Source organism: Panthera tigris, chromosome A3 (assembly GCF_018350195.1).
Source record: "Panthera tigris isolate Pti1 chromosome A3, P.tigris_Pti1_mat1.1, whole genome shotgun sequence".
In the NCBI taxonomy this organism is placed as follows: Eukaryota; Metazoa; Chordata; class Mammalia; order Carnivora; family Felidae; genus Panthera; species Panthera tigris.
Window position 1 is genome coordinate 57,519,150 of NC_056662.1, and position 14,233 is coordinate 57,533,382.

The following is a 14,233-nucleotide window of genomic DNA, read 5'->3' on the forward strand; positions in this document are numbered from 1 at the left end:
GCCGGTAGCCCTGTATGGATACTCAGGGGATCAGGAAGGCTCGGGGTCCTTGCCTAAAGAAGAGGACACCAGCCAGCAGGTAGGGCAGTACGGTTTGGAAAGTTACTCCAACTCACAGCATGGGCTCCAGTCGTGGATGCCTTGGGTCTCAATAGGAGCGCCTGTCTCCAAGGGCATTCTTTGTGTGACTTTAAGAAGGTAGTAGAAAGCTTAGGATTCTCCAAAAACTGTGAGCTGCCTACTGCAAAACGTTCAATGCCGATTGATTTTTTTTCCCCCCTTCAGTTAAAATTTTTTTCCCTGAATATCATGGCCAGAGTTCTTTCAAGTGTATCCTGACTCTTGGGGCTTCTCTGTCTCTCTTCATCCCCTGGAAAGAAAGGGCTTGGAAGGAAGGGGGAGGCTTTGGGGCATGGACTCCACATAAGCCAGAATGAAGGGCAAAATGCCTGTCTGACCCCCGCAACCAATAAGCCTTCTCCAGCATCGATAGCAATCTCCAGGTACAAAGCAGAGAAGAGAAAACTGAGGCAGCGAGGGGAACAGAATGAGGAACACATCAGTGGCCATTGCTTTGCTCCTGGGTACATCCAGAGAAATAGCTTCTTTTCCTTAAACTGGCAAATCCTCCATGAGGAATTCGGACTCCCGTGTTCTACAGAAACCAAGAAGCCAAGAGTTTACAAACACCTGATTAGAAGGACCCTAATAAGCTTATTACTTCTGGTGGTTGTCCCTAGTCCCCGTAATAAAATAGACACATGCTACTCTTCAAGCAGATAAGAAATAAAGAAGGGAGGGAGGGACTAAATAAAAATAATGAAACAAAAAGCAAATATTACACATGAATCTTAGTGACATGTGGCTAAGTGAAATAAGCCAGTCACAAAAGGCCAAATCCTGTATGATTCCACTCATATGCAGGACCTAGCATAGCCAAAATCATAGACATAGAAAGCAGAACATTGAAGGGGCTGTGACAGCGGGGAGGGAGAGTTAGTGTTTAATGGGGACAGAGTTCCAGTTGGGGAAGATGATAAAGTTCTGGAACCAGACGGTTCTAATGGTTGTACAAGGTGAATGTATTTACTGCCACTAAAGTATACAGCTACAAATGGTTGAGATGGTAAATTTCACATTATATATACTTTAGCACAATAAAAAATTTTTCAAAGAGCAAACGTTAAGTAAAATAAAGAGGGGCTTGACGCTAAGTGAGAACTGGCGTATGATGGCAAAGAAATGTGTAACCTTAGGTCACCTGGGAACCTAAATTCTAAAAGACTTGAGGGGGTTCCTCGTGACGTAAGATCCCACCAGACACTTTATGCTGTCTGCAGCCTGTCAAGAAGGTCACACAGCCACCTATTCCTGTCCCCCATCCCCCAGACTCCGTCCACTCTGCTCATTCCTGCATGCTGGGGTCTTTGTTCTCCCAACTCACCCCTCCTGCTCCTCCTCCCCCTCCCCAGCCCCTGTCCTGCCCATTGGCTGATTCCCTTCCAGTCCCCATGACCCTTCATTCGGGCCATGCCTTAGTCTGTCTGGGCTGCTATAATGAAGCACAATACACTGGGTGGCTTATTAACACTGGGTGCCCTCATGGTCAGGTGAGGGCTTTCTTTCAGATCACAGACTTCTAGCTGTGTCCTCACATAGCCAAAGGGGCAAGGGACCTCTTGGGGTATCTTTTACGTGAGTACTAATCCTATTCGTGAGGTCTCCACCGTTATGACCCAATCACCTCACCTCCTCCTCAAAGGCCTCACCTCCCAATACCATGACATTGGGTATTAGGGTTGCAACATGTAAATTTGGGAGATACAATATTCTGACCATAGCAGGTCACTTGTTTGGGTTTGATGTCATCAAAACCACAGAACTTGGATGCTATCTAAGCCTCAGGTCAGGTCTTTGAAAATAGTTTACAGATGAGTTTACAGCTAATTTTTAGCATCAAAAATCCTCATGCCTTGTTCAAACATAGATTGACCTGTGATGAGGGGACACCAGCTAACTGACAGATGGCTTTGTTTGACGTGGACTAGAATTGCCTCATCTTGGTGTGCCAGCTGTGTCTCTCACATGCTTCTAAGAATTCTGGCCTTCATAGGCCAGCTGGAAAAACAAGCGAATTGTTACTTATTTTTGATTTGGTGGTAAAGTCTTTCAAGACTGGAGTCCAGCAGGAGGGTAACTAATGTGCAATCCCAGTGGCGCCACACTTGGTCCCCACTAGTCTGTGTGACCTTTAGGTGGCTTCCAGTATCAATGTGCTAAGACCGTGGTCATGAAAAAAGTGCCATTATCCTCGCCTGCCCTCCCCGCCATACCCTGACTTCCATCTCTGGCCCCACGGATGCTACACTACATGCCAAACTTCCTGACATCTTAACCGCCACTCTACAACTCTCGCGTCCCATTACCCCAGGGCTCATGCGCTACATCTCTGCATTCAGGGAGTGTTCATGAGAGCCTGTAAGTGAAGGAGGGCCTTCTGGAGAGGTGACGTCTTTCCCTTAAGAAGTAGCTCTGATCAAAACAAGCAACAGACACAGGCCCTCTCACAACAAGTATATACGGTAGCAAGCTTCAAGCAGATGGTCCAAGTGTGATGCATCGTTGTCCCTCTGTAAGCCACCCCGTGCCAACAATGCCATCACTGGTGATGAACCCACCTTGGCCCCCCACTTGCTGGCTATGAGGTCTCAGTACGTGTGCTTCAGCATCTGGGCGGAAGAAGACGGTGGAGGCCTTTTGGGTGGCATGTGATATCTCACTTTTTTCCAGAACTTGGTCTTTGCGCACTGTGACTGCTCTGTGAAGTCCCCACTCCACTGGATGGCCCCGTGCTTCTGCTTGATGTACTGAATTGACTCTGGCATGGCTGTGTAGTCCTTGACCTTCTCCAGTTCAATCAGAATGACCTTCATCCCATCCTGGATGAGTGCATTATAGACTGCGATTTGTTCTTCGGACATGTTCTTTAACAGGTCAAAGCTCAGGAATTCAGGAACTATGATGATGATCAGCCTCCTGCACAGCTTGATGTTTTCATCAATGACATTGGCCACAGCTGGAAATAAAGAAAGAAGAGGTGGATTATCTCATGAGTGAAACAGCCCAGACCTCAGTGCTATTGAGAATATTAGAAAGGGGACCCAGAAAGACAGTGTGGGCTTTAAAATAAAGGTGACTTAGGAATGGATTAATAAACTTGTTTTAAGTTTATTTCTTTATTTTGAAAGAGAGAAAGCGAGTGGGGAAGGGACAGAGAGACAGGGAAAGAGAGAGAATCCTAAGCTGGCTCCACTCTTGATCTCATGGGGATCTCATGGGGCTCGATCTCACAACTGTGAGATCATGACCTGAGCTGAAATCAAGAGTCAGACACTTAACTGACTGAGCCACCCAGCCTCCTCAGTGAAAGTTTTTTTTTTTTTCAAACATTTATCACATCCTCTGTGAAACCTTCCTGACTTTCCCTGAAAAATTGGTCCTTGGTATTCATAAGTCTTATTTTTTGGTGGTTAGCTGTCACTTTCCTCAGGCTCCACGTTGTGAACTACTCCGAACAAGGGCTTTATCATCCCCAAGTTGATATCTCCAACTTAGCCGAAGGGCTGGTATATATTAGATGATTAACACATTTTTTAAATAAATAGATTTTAAAAGGATAGGGAAAATGTAGATAGCTCAAACATTGTATTAATCTTTATCGGTGTTTTCCTTTTGTGCTTCACAGCTACTTAAAGGCCCAAGACTTATAGAACTAATGTGAAAATGAGTAACATCCCCTGATGATTTCTTGGGGAGAGTTCTTGAAATATCCAGCTATGGATGCAACTTGGTCTTTTTTAGCAATAAAGATTAATTTTTATATCCTCCTTATTCCTAGAATATAAAAATAGATTGTGGCCTTCCCAAGGTCATGTTCTTCTTCCCTTTGGTTTATTTTTATATTTCTAGTGCCTAGAATATTAACTGGCACGTAGTAGGCGCTCAATAAATATTTTGCTGAGTAAGTAAGCGACAGAATGTGCTTACGAAATCTTAGCTCTCCCACATGTTTATGGCAAGCGTTAGATCAAATTTTCATTTCCTCATGGAGGATGATTTTATGACTTGAGAAGATGAGGGCTGAGATATAGTTGTAGCTCACCATGGATATGAGCAGCCTACAAATCCAAAGTACTTAGCAACCTTTGCAAATAACCCAGAACAGGCCACTAGCAACTGTTGTAAAGTAATTTTGGTTTCCTTTTGACCAGTAAAGGATGTTTATTTCAAAATTCAGCCATTTATTGTAGAGTTCTGGGAAGGAAAATTTGTAGGGCAAAAGGGAAACTTTTATCTGCCGAATGTCTCATATGTGCTAAGCTCCATACTCATCTCCGCTCAGGTTTTGCCTCATTTCATTCTCTTGGCCAAGTCAGGGAAGCATTCTCTTCCCCATTTGACAGATGAGACAACTGAGGTTCAGAGAGGTTGCCTGCATAGCCCAAAGCTTCACTCCTGTCCAATGGGAGACATAAATAAATGAATTCTATTTTACTTATGCAGGAAAAGCCTGGGGGGTTGAGGTTTATAAGCTCAGCTTTAAACATGAGCGGATTGATAAATTCAAGCTGATGGAATATGTTCAGCAGTTAGTCTCAAGGGCTTGAGGGCAAATGAGCCCTTGTCTCCTTTCAGTCTCTTGGCCAAGGCTGCCAAGAGTCACATTATTTCTTTTTTTTAATTTTTTTAACGTTTATTTATTTTTTGAGACAGAGAGACAGTGCATGAACGGGGGAGGGGCAGAGAGAGAGGGAGACACAGAATCGGAAGCATGCTCCAGGCTCTGAGCCATCAGCCCAGAGCCCAACGCGGGGCTCGAACTCATGGAGCGCAAGATCGTGACCTGAGCTGAAGTCGGACGCTTAACCGACTGAGCCACCCAGGCGCCCCAGAGTCACATTATTTCAACCAGGCATCCCAGTCATCCTCCTGCAGGAATGGGCCCCAGAGATAAGAGGCTCAGTCCTAACTTGGCTCAGGGGCTGTGGCTTGGGGAGGTAAAGGACTCTCCATGTTTCCATGGAGAAGGAAAGGAGAGTCCCCCACCCCACCATTTGTAAAGTGAAGGAACAGAGACCTCCCTCTCCCTCTTTATCTGCTGCTTTTATACCTTTGATACTCAAAACTTACCTTGTCCAGGAAATTCATCCCTACCAAATATAAATAATTTGTATCCACACTGCCTCTCCAGCACCTCGGGCAGAATCTTCAACACCAGTGTGTCCACCTCAGGACTCTGGATTTCTCTTTGGGGCTTGGGGTACAAGACATAGGCATCATACAGCTTCCCATCTGAAAAGGAAATGGGATACAGTCGTGGGATTATTCCTACCACATTCTTTTATGCTAACACGGCGAAACTCTGAGCTGCTACCCTGACATCCTTCCCTTGGGCTCATTGACTTTGGAGTGCCAACTGGCTGGCTCAGTGCCAAGCACTGCCACACCAGGCAACTCTCATTCTTTCAGGGCTTGAAACGTTCCTCTTCACTGTCTTTTGCTTGTGTCGTTTCTGAGGGCAGGTTGAATGAAGCACACATCTTTGTTTCTTGACAGGTGAGGTGTTTTTTCGTCTGGCTTCTTTTAGGGTGTTTGGATTTTCTTGTCTTTGATCTTCTACAGTTTGAAAATGATAGGTCTAGGTGTTTGTTTGTTTCTTTGTTTGTTTATTCTGCTTGGTACTCTCAGAAGTGTCTGACATTAATTCGGGGAAATTCTCAGTCGTGTTTCAGATATTTATGTTCCTTTCTTTCTCCTCCTTTGGTATTCCCATTACACTTATGTTACACCTTCTGTGGTAGTCCCACACTCGTTGGATATCTTCTTCTTCTTTTTTTTTTTCAGTCTTTGTTCTCTAGCTTTTCAGTTTCAGAGGTTTCTAGAGTGATATCCTCAAGCTCAGAGATTCTCTGATCAGCCATATCCACTCCACTAAGAAGCCCATCAGATGCACTCTTCATTTTTGTTACAGCTGTTTGTTTGCTTGTTTTTAATTGCTAGCTTTCTTTTTGGTTCTTTTTAGGATTTTCTTCTCTCTGCTTACATCACCTGTCTGTTGTTACATGCTGTCTGGTTTTATCCATGAGATCCCTTGGCATACTAATCAGGAATATTTTATTTTATTTTTTATTTTTATTTTTTTCAATATATGAAGTTAATTGTCAAATTGGTTTCCATACAACACCCAGTGCTCATCCCAAAAGGTGCCCTCAATACCCATCACCCACCCTCCCCTCCCTCCCACCCCCCATCAACCCTCAGTTTGTTCTCAGTTTTTAAGAGTCTCTTATGCTTTGGCTCTCTCCCACTCTAACCTCTTTTTTTTTTCCTTCCCCTCCCCCATGGGTTTCTGTTAAGTTTCTCAGGATCCACATAAGAGTGAAACTATATGGTATCTGTCTTTCTCTGTATGGCTTATTTCACTTAGCATCACACTCTCCAGTTCCATCCATGTTGCTACAAAGGGCCATATTTCGTTCTTTCTCATTGCCATGTAGTACTCCATTGTGTATATAAACCACAATTTCTTTATCCATTCATCAGTTGATGGACATTTAGGCTCTTTCCATAATTTGGCTATTGTAGAGAGTGCTGCTATAAACATTGGGGTACATGTGCCCCAATGCATCAACACTCCTGTATTCCTTGGATAAATTCCTAGCAGTGCTATTGCTGGGTCATAGAGTAGTTCTATTTTTAATTTTTTGAGGAACCTCCACACTGTTTTCCAGAATGGCTGCACCAATTTGCATTCCCACCAACAGTGCAAGAGGGTTCCCATTTCTCCACATCCTTGCCAGCATCTATAGTCTAATCAGGAATATTTTAAATTCCCAGTCTGATAATGCCAACATTCCTGCCATATCTGGCTCTGATGTTTGCTGTCTCTTCGAATTGTGTTTTTGCCTTTCAATATGACTCATACTTTTTCCTGATAGCTGGATAGAATGTGCCAGGTAAAAGAAAGAGCTAAAAAACAAAACAAAACAAAAAAAAAACGCCCTTTAGTAACAGGGTGGTGAGGTGTGCAGTCTATGGTCCCTATGATTAGATCTCAGTCCTTCAGTGACTCTGGATTATGAACTTCACAAGCATTGCTCAGTTTTTTATCCCCACTTAGGTGGGGCAGGATGGCTAGATTGGGCTGGAGTTGGGTATTTCTCTCTGCACAGGTCAGTTAGGCTCTGATAACACCCTAGCAGGTAAGGCTTTCATTAACTAGTTTATCCTGAGGGCAGGCATTGTTAATAAGAACACAGTGCTCTAGGATATTTCAGAATGATTTTTCTCCTCCCCCTTCTGGGGGCAGGATATTTACTGTAAGCCAGGTCAGGCTTCCAGGAGGTAACACTCACAAAAGTGTGGGTTTTGACCCCTTCTGACTAGGTCCTTGTGAAGATTTTAAGTCTCAGATTTGTCCATATTGAGCCTCCAGTGATTTGTCAATTATAGTTCAGAGTTTCCTACCCCATGGACATCGATCTATGAGGAGGATGGTCTTTTCACCATTACATAAGCATCACTTCTCCAAGATGACACAGCCCCAATTGCAACCTGACTCCTTTGACTCTAAGTCCACCACTCCCTGTGGTGAAAATGAGAACTGAAGGCAGGAGTTTCCATGGGTCCTGTGCAATGGCGGACTTTCGTAACTGTACCTGGCAAAACCGACCAAGTGTCTCACAATTCAGACCCATTAGTGAATTCCATCACTGCAATTGCGCATAGCACTCTAGAGACCAAGCCTCTGAGCAGACTCTAGGAACTTCCTGTGCGAAACTGAGAAGCCAAACACGGCAGCACATTTCGTCATCACCAGGATGAGCCAAGCATTTATTGAGCAACTAACCACATGTAACAGTCACTGTGCTCACCTGCGTACAGATGAACAAGACACATCTAACTGGAAAGACCATTCACAGACTTGGAAATAGAAACACGAGGCACTGCAAGATAACAAATGGCCTCATGAACTGGAGAAACAGAAAGAAAAGAAACTTCCCCATGGCCTGGAGCTCTTGAGAAAAATTCACAAATGATGTAGGGCAGCTCCTGGATATTAACGGACTTAAGGAAAAAAATGGGCTGGTAGCGGAGGGTAAAGAGATCAAGGAGAGAAAGAGTTTGAGAAGGGCATGGAAGGGGAATGTTTATGCTCTACTCAGGGGTCATATGAACAAGTAAGAAGCTTTAGCATGCTAGAAGGCTTGAGTGACCATCTCATTAGAAAAATGTGATTTTTGAGGGGTGCCTGCGTGGTTCATTTGGTTAAGCATACGACTCTTGGTTTCGGCTCAGGTCATTATCTCGAGGTTTCCTGAGTTTGAGCCCCACATCGGGCTCCAGCGCTGGAGCTCGGAGCCTGCTTGGGATTTTCTGTCTCCTCTCTCTCTCTCAAGGCCCCTCCCCCATTCGCATTGTCTCTGTCTCTCTCAAAATAAATGAAAATAAACTCAAAAAAAAAAAAAGAAAATGTGATTTTTGACCTTCAGGCTATTAAGAAATTCATAGCCAACCTAACAGGAACCAAAGAGAGAGCCATCCCTTTCTATTCCTCTTTTATGGAAGTTTGTTGGATTGAATAGACTTGAAAAGAGGGTTGGCTCTAAGCCCAACAAAAGAAGGTAGAATTTTGTATTCGTCTAGTATTTGTCTAAAGACTGTCCCCAACTTAGGATGGTTCGATTGATGATTTTTTTACTTTATGATGGTCTGAAAGCTATACACATTCAGGAGAAACCATACTTCACATTTTGAATTTTGATGTTTTCTAGACTGGTGATATGTTTTCCTCTCCTCTCTCTGATGCTGGGCAGACCCAAAAGCCACAGGTCCCAGTCAGCCACGTGATCTGGAGGGTCAACAATCCATATACAGACAACCATGCGGTACCCATACACCTGCTGTTTTCCACTTTCAGGGCCATATCCAGTCAATCACATGAGACAGTCAATACTTTATTATAAAATAGGTGTTGTGTTAGATGATTCTGCCCAACTGTAGGCTAATGTAAGAGTTCTGAGAACGTCTAAGTTGGGCTGGGCTAAGCTATCATGTTCTGCAGGTTAAGTGCATTGAATGTATTTTCAGCTTATGATTTTTTTTAATGTTTATTTTTGAGACAGAGAGAGACAGAGCATGAATAGAGGAGGGGCAGAGAGAGAGGGAGACACAGAATCGGAAGCAGGCTCCAGGCTCTGAGCCATCAGCCCAGAGCCCGACGCGGGGCTCAAACTCACAAACCGTGAGATGGTGACCTGAGCTGAAGTCGGATGCTCAACCGACTGAGCCACCCAGGAGCCCCAGCTTATGATATTTTTAATTCATGATGGGTTTATTGGGATGCAACCCCATCATAAATCAAGGAAGATCTGTAGGGAAAATGTGCACAGAACTTTAGAGTTTACATGTAGCCTTTTCTCATTTTCCATAAATTCTCACCCCATCCACTGACAACCTTCTGGTCTCTGCCTACCCTTCCTGGTCATCCTGTGGAAAATGGTAATATACACACATGTGCACACAGGCACACTCTTCCTCAGTCTCTCTACCCCCTGTAATAAAAGGAAACTGTGTGAAAATGGGGGCTTCTTTTGGTGTGATTCTATCTTCAGTGTCTGGAGCAAGAAAAACAGGACAGAGGAGGTCTCTATCAGTCACTGCCAAATATCTGCATGGGGCTTGATTTTGCAGAGGCTCAAGGAGGTTACATCTATGTAGGACAGAGAGAAGTTTTAGATCATGAGCAGATTTTGCTTTTTAATAAATCAGGGTCATAAGTCATGTGCCAAAGGGATGATGAATTAGTGTCTAGAGTTGGCAAAAACCCAACCGAGTTAAAACTCCTTGTGCAATGTCTTCAATGTTACTAGTCTATACCGCTACTCCATAAGTGGATATTTTTCTGTATCAAATTTAATGTCATACACTTGATTTTCTAAAGCTGGGGGACATGTGAACTTTTTTTTTTTTAAGATTTCATAAAGGCTTTATGCTTTTAACCACTTTAGGAAGGAATTAAATCTTCTCACTTAAAAATATGATAATATTTATCCTTTTTATGGTAAAGGGGTGGTTGGCTTGGTACTTTCTTTGCCACATAACAGAGCCTCCCCAGTGAATACAGTATTTCCTGGTCTAGAAACTACAACGAACATCCATGTTCATCATCACCTCTGTCGGAACCCCTGCCACCGGTGTCTCTCTTCCCTCAGGCTGTTTCTCTTTCTTCCTTCTCATTCAAACAATAAAATAAAATAAAATAAAACAAAATAAAATAAAGTAACAAAATGAAAAACTATGTTTGTTAAGTGAACTCTCTCCTCTTTTTTAAATGTTTATTTATTTATTTATTTTGAGAGAGAGAGAGTATGTGTGAAAGGGAGAAGAGCAGAGAGGGAGACAGAGAACCTGAAGCAGGCTCTGTGCTGACAGTGGAGAGGCCGATGCAGGGCTCAAACGCACGAACCACAAGATCATGACCTGAGCCAAAGTCAGACGCTTAACCGACTGAGCCACCCAGGCACCCCCTGAATTCTCTCTTCTGACAGTGTTCCAATTCTGTGTTTTTATGTGAGGAGTCTGAACATACAGCTGCTCTGTGCTGTGCAACGTGCAGACTTCGGGACAGAAGAGACTTGGGCAGTGAAGGACTCACACCTTTTAAAAACTCAAAATATAAAATGCTCCCAATTTTTCAGTCATCTTTTTTTTCTTTCGAAGCTTTTGAGTAGAAATGTTTATGTTCACGACTTGTTCTCAAAACGTAGTGGGCTCTTGTGACTTCCAAATGATCAACTCATAACTGATTGACCCGATATAGCAAAAAACCAAGCTGACGCCATTTTGCTTTTCGCATCCGCCTGCAGTTTTGAAGGGCCGTCTTAGCCGACTGCCTGCCAGCACTGCACGGTTGTGTCTCTCACAGTCACAGTAAGGGTCACGTTTATACCTTCAGATTGCAGGTAAGGAAGCTGAGACAGACAAGGCTGCGTTATTTCTCCAGTCTTTCAGCTGCCAAGTGCACAGCTTTGAGTCAAACCCAAGCCCACCGCCCCTCTGGTGTGGCTGAGATGAGAACTGGGAGGAGGAAACTTCACAAAGTTTCTCCCTGATTAGTCTCGAGCAAGTGTGGCAGACAGCATTTTTTACAAAAATAGCCCTAGCAGTATTTCCAGTTCCACATGCTCTTTCAGAACTGACCACACCCCCCACAAAGAGGTGGAATCTACTTCCACTCCCTTAAAATTGGCTAGGACTCTATAGCTGCCTTGGCAAATAGAATGTGGTAGAATTGACACTAGAAATTTCGGGTCTGAGTCATAAGAGTAAATATGGCTTTTCCTGGCTCTCTTGTTCTTGAAACACTAGCCCTTGGAAGCCAATCACCATGCTGTGTGGGCTCCTGTGGGCTTCAGGAGCCCACACCGAGAGACCACAAGGAGAGGCTGTTGAGAGAGAAACCGAGGCCACCAGCTGATGGCCAGAATCAACTGCCAGTCCTCCAGCTGGGTACCCAGACATCATGGAGCTGGGACAGGCCATCCCCACTGTGTCTGTTCACATCCTGACCCACAGAACCCATTAGCAATACAAATGGCTGCCCTGTGCTACAAAGTTTTGAGGCAATTTGCTTCCTAGCCATAGTAAATGGAACAGCAATTGGGAAAGTGACAATGAATGGCAATAGATAATGATGAGTTGGACACTCCCCTCAACTGTCTATTTCACTCAAAAATTGTGGAAATGTAGACCTACTGGTAAGTTTTTTGAGAAAATGGCCTGCTGGCAGATACCCCCATAGCCTGCCTCTATATAGTGGTGGGGTAACAGTTCATGTAGATTCTGGCCACACTTTTTAAATTTCCTGAGGAGGTTCAGCCCTACTTTCAATGTTAAAGCATCTGCATATGGCTTTATTGGCTCTCGGCAAAAAATACAAAGTTTGTTTGCATAAATTAATATTTATGACAGATCGCTTAAAGATTATTCAAGCCCTTACTTTCTTTTCTTATATTATTGCTAAATCTCCAACCTGATCAAACTGGACCAATGGAGAAATCAGATAGAATCCATCTGGCCTTCAGGTGCTTTTACTAAATTGCATGAGGTTTGGCATTTTAGCCTTAACATGGAAGACACTAGAAGAAAAGCCACATTAAGCATGCTATTACATTTACCATGGGAAGGCTGTTGCAGACAAGGTTCCTTATATTACACCCTTTAAAAATAAGGCCTCCCTACAAAAACTTTTCCTTGGAAAATTGTCCCAGACAAAGCCATGTGCTGTCACGAGCAACTGAAGGGTATTTGTGAGAAGCACACGATGAATCTTGTCATTGCTTTGCCTTTACTTCTAAAGCAAGCTCATCTTTAAAAAGTGTCCAAGATTTGTCATTGATTCTACCCCCAAGCTTTATTTTATCATTCTACCCTCTGTTCACTGTACCTGCTTTGTTTGTTTTTCATTGTTGTATTCTCTACAAACCTACTTGGAAGCAGGTGAGGCACACACAAATCTCTCTAGGAGATGTGTAAGATCACTCTTATATTCTTACACACACTTGCACAGCCTGGAAGGAGAATTTTTAAAGCAACTCCTATAATTTAATAGAGAACATACAGAACTCGTGGATATTATGGCTGTCGATGACTCAATAAAACTGAGTTATACACACCTATTACTCATGTTATAAAGCGTAACTAATCTCATTGGAGTAAATAACTTATCATAAGAAAGACACATTTCATCTATTTCCTCATTTGTATTTGCCACCCATTACTCCACAGTTCCCAAATAACTCAGGAAATATCCCTAAGGGATACAATACTTGGAAATAACATCTGGGACAAATCGTAAGTCTCATCGCTGACTTGTTGTCAAAGCCAACGCTCAGAGAGGAATTACAGGGGTAGTTCTCGTAGACGGAGCTGTAGAGATTAATCATAAAGTACGCAAGTACTCCTCGGAATTAAGAAAAAAATAGAACCCTGGCTTGACTGTGAGCTCCGATGTCCAAATTCTCGGCCCGAATTTGGGCTGTAGCCTGCTCCCAGCAGAGGGTGGGGCTCCCTGAGTCTGTCATCTGCTCAGCTACCGCCCCCCCACCCCCCCCACCCCTGCTCTGGGTGAGTCACTATTCCTTTTATCTCTTCCTGCTAAACTCCACCTCACCAGCCCACAGCTGCACAGGCCCTCAGCTCTCAGACTCCTGGGAGTCCCAGTGAGTCCGGGAGTGAGCCACACACCAGGGCCAGAGATCTGGAAACACCACTGAAGTCTCTGCAGTTCCCTGCCAGGCAGTAAACAGAGGGCAGCTGGACCACTCACGTGTGGGTGTCAGAAAAGACAAGTGGTGATGCACTGGTCCCCTGCCCCACAGGCAGGCAGGAGCCCAGCCAACAGGGAGACTCTGCAGGGACTGCGGCCCCAAAGACAAACCCCACGTTCAGCTGACTGTCCGCAACCTAGAGGCGCTTCAGGCTGCACTGGACACACAGAGTCAGGTTTCCGCGACTGAGCTGTGCCATCAAAAGAGAATGCAGGGGCGCCTGGGTGGCTCAGTCGGTCGAGCATCCAACTTCAGCTCGTGAGCTCAAGTCCCACGTCAGACTCTGTGCTGACACCTCAGAGCCTGGGACCTGCTTCAGATTCTATGTCTCCCTCTCTCCGCTCCTCCCCTGCTCGCTCTCTAGCTCTTTCTCAAAATAAATAAATAAATAAATAAATAAACTTTATTTAAAAAAAAAAAAAAACCATGATGGTGGGAAATGCCTTCTCCTCGGAGTTTCAGGATCTCACAGGCATTTGTGTGTTGAGTAGTGCTGGCAGGACAGACGCTTCGCAGACCAAACTGAAACCCAGGGCAGAGTGGCAGGGGCAGCTGAAGGCTTTGGCCTTCAGACAACAAGATGCCCCTTGTGCCCTAAGTCCTTGCTCAGTGCTTTCCTGGACTTGAACTCAGTTGTTCCTACAATACTCTGTGAGGCAGGCTCTGATCATTTTCTCTCCCTCCCTCCCTCCTTCCTCCCTTCCCTCTCTCCTTCTTTCCTTCCTCCCTTCTCTCCTTCCTTCCTTCATGTTTCTTTCCATTCTATAGCCCAGAGAGAGAAGAACCTTAAATACTTTCTAAGATCACACAGGAGTAAGTAGAGAGCCAAATGCAAACTCAGG

General features: G+C 44.2%; 1 protein-coding gene across 1 annotated transcript in view; it reads right to left on the minus strand.

Moving 5' to 3' along the window:
* Window positions 1–503: 503 nt before the first annotated feature.
* Window positions 504–14,233, minus strand: part of IL1RL2 (interleukin 1 receptor like 2) — a 41,854-nt gene continuing 28,124 nt past the window's right edge. The window contains exons 11-12 of the mRNA XM_042979836.1: window positions 5,191–5,352; window positions 504–3,076 (exon numbers count right to left, since the gene is read on the minus strand). Coding sequence (XP_042835770.1) covers window positions 2,709–3,076; window positions 5,191–5,352 — 530 coding nt within the window. The 3' untranslated portion in view covers window positions 504–2,708. The remainder of the gene's footprint in view (window positions 3,077–5,190; window positions 5,353–14,233) is intronic.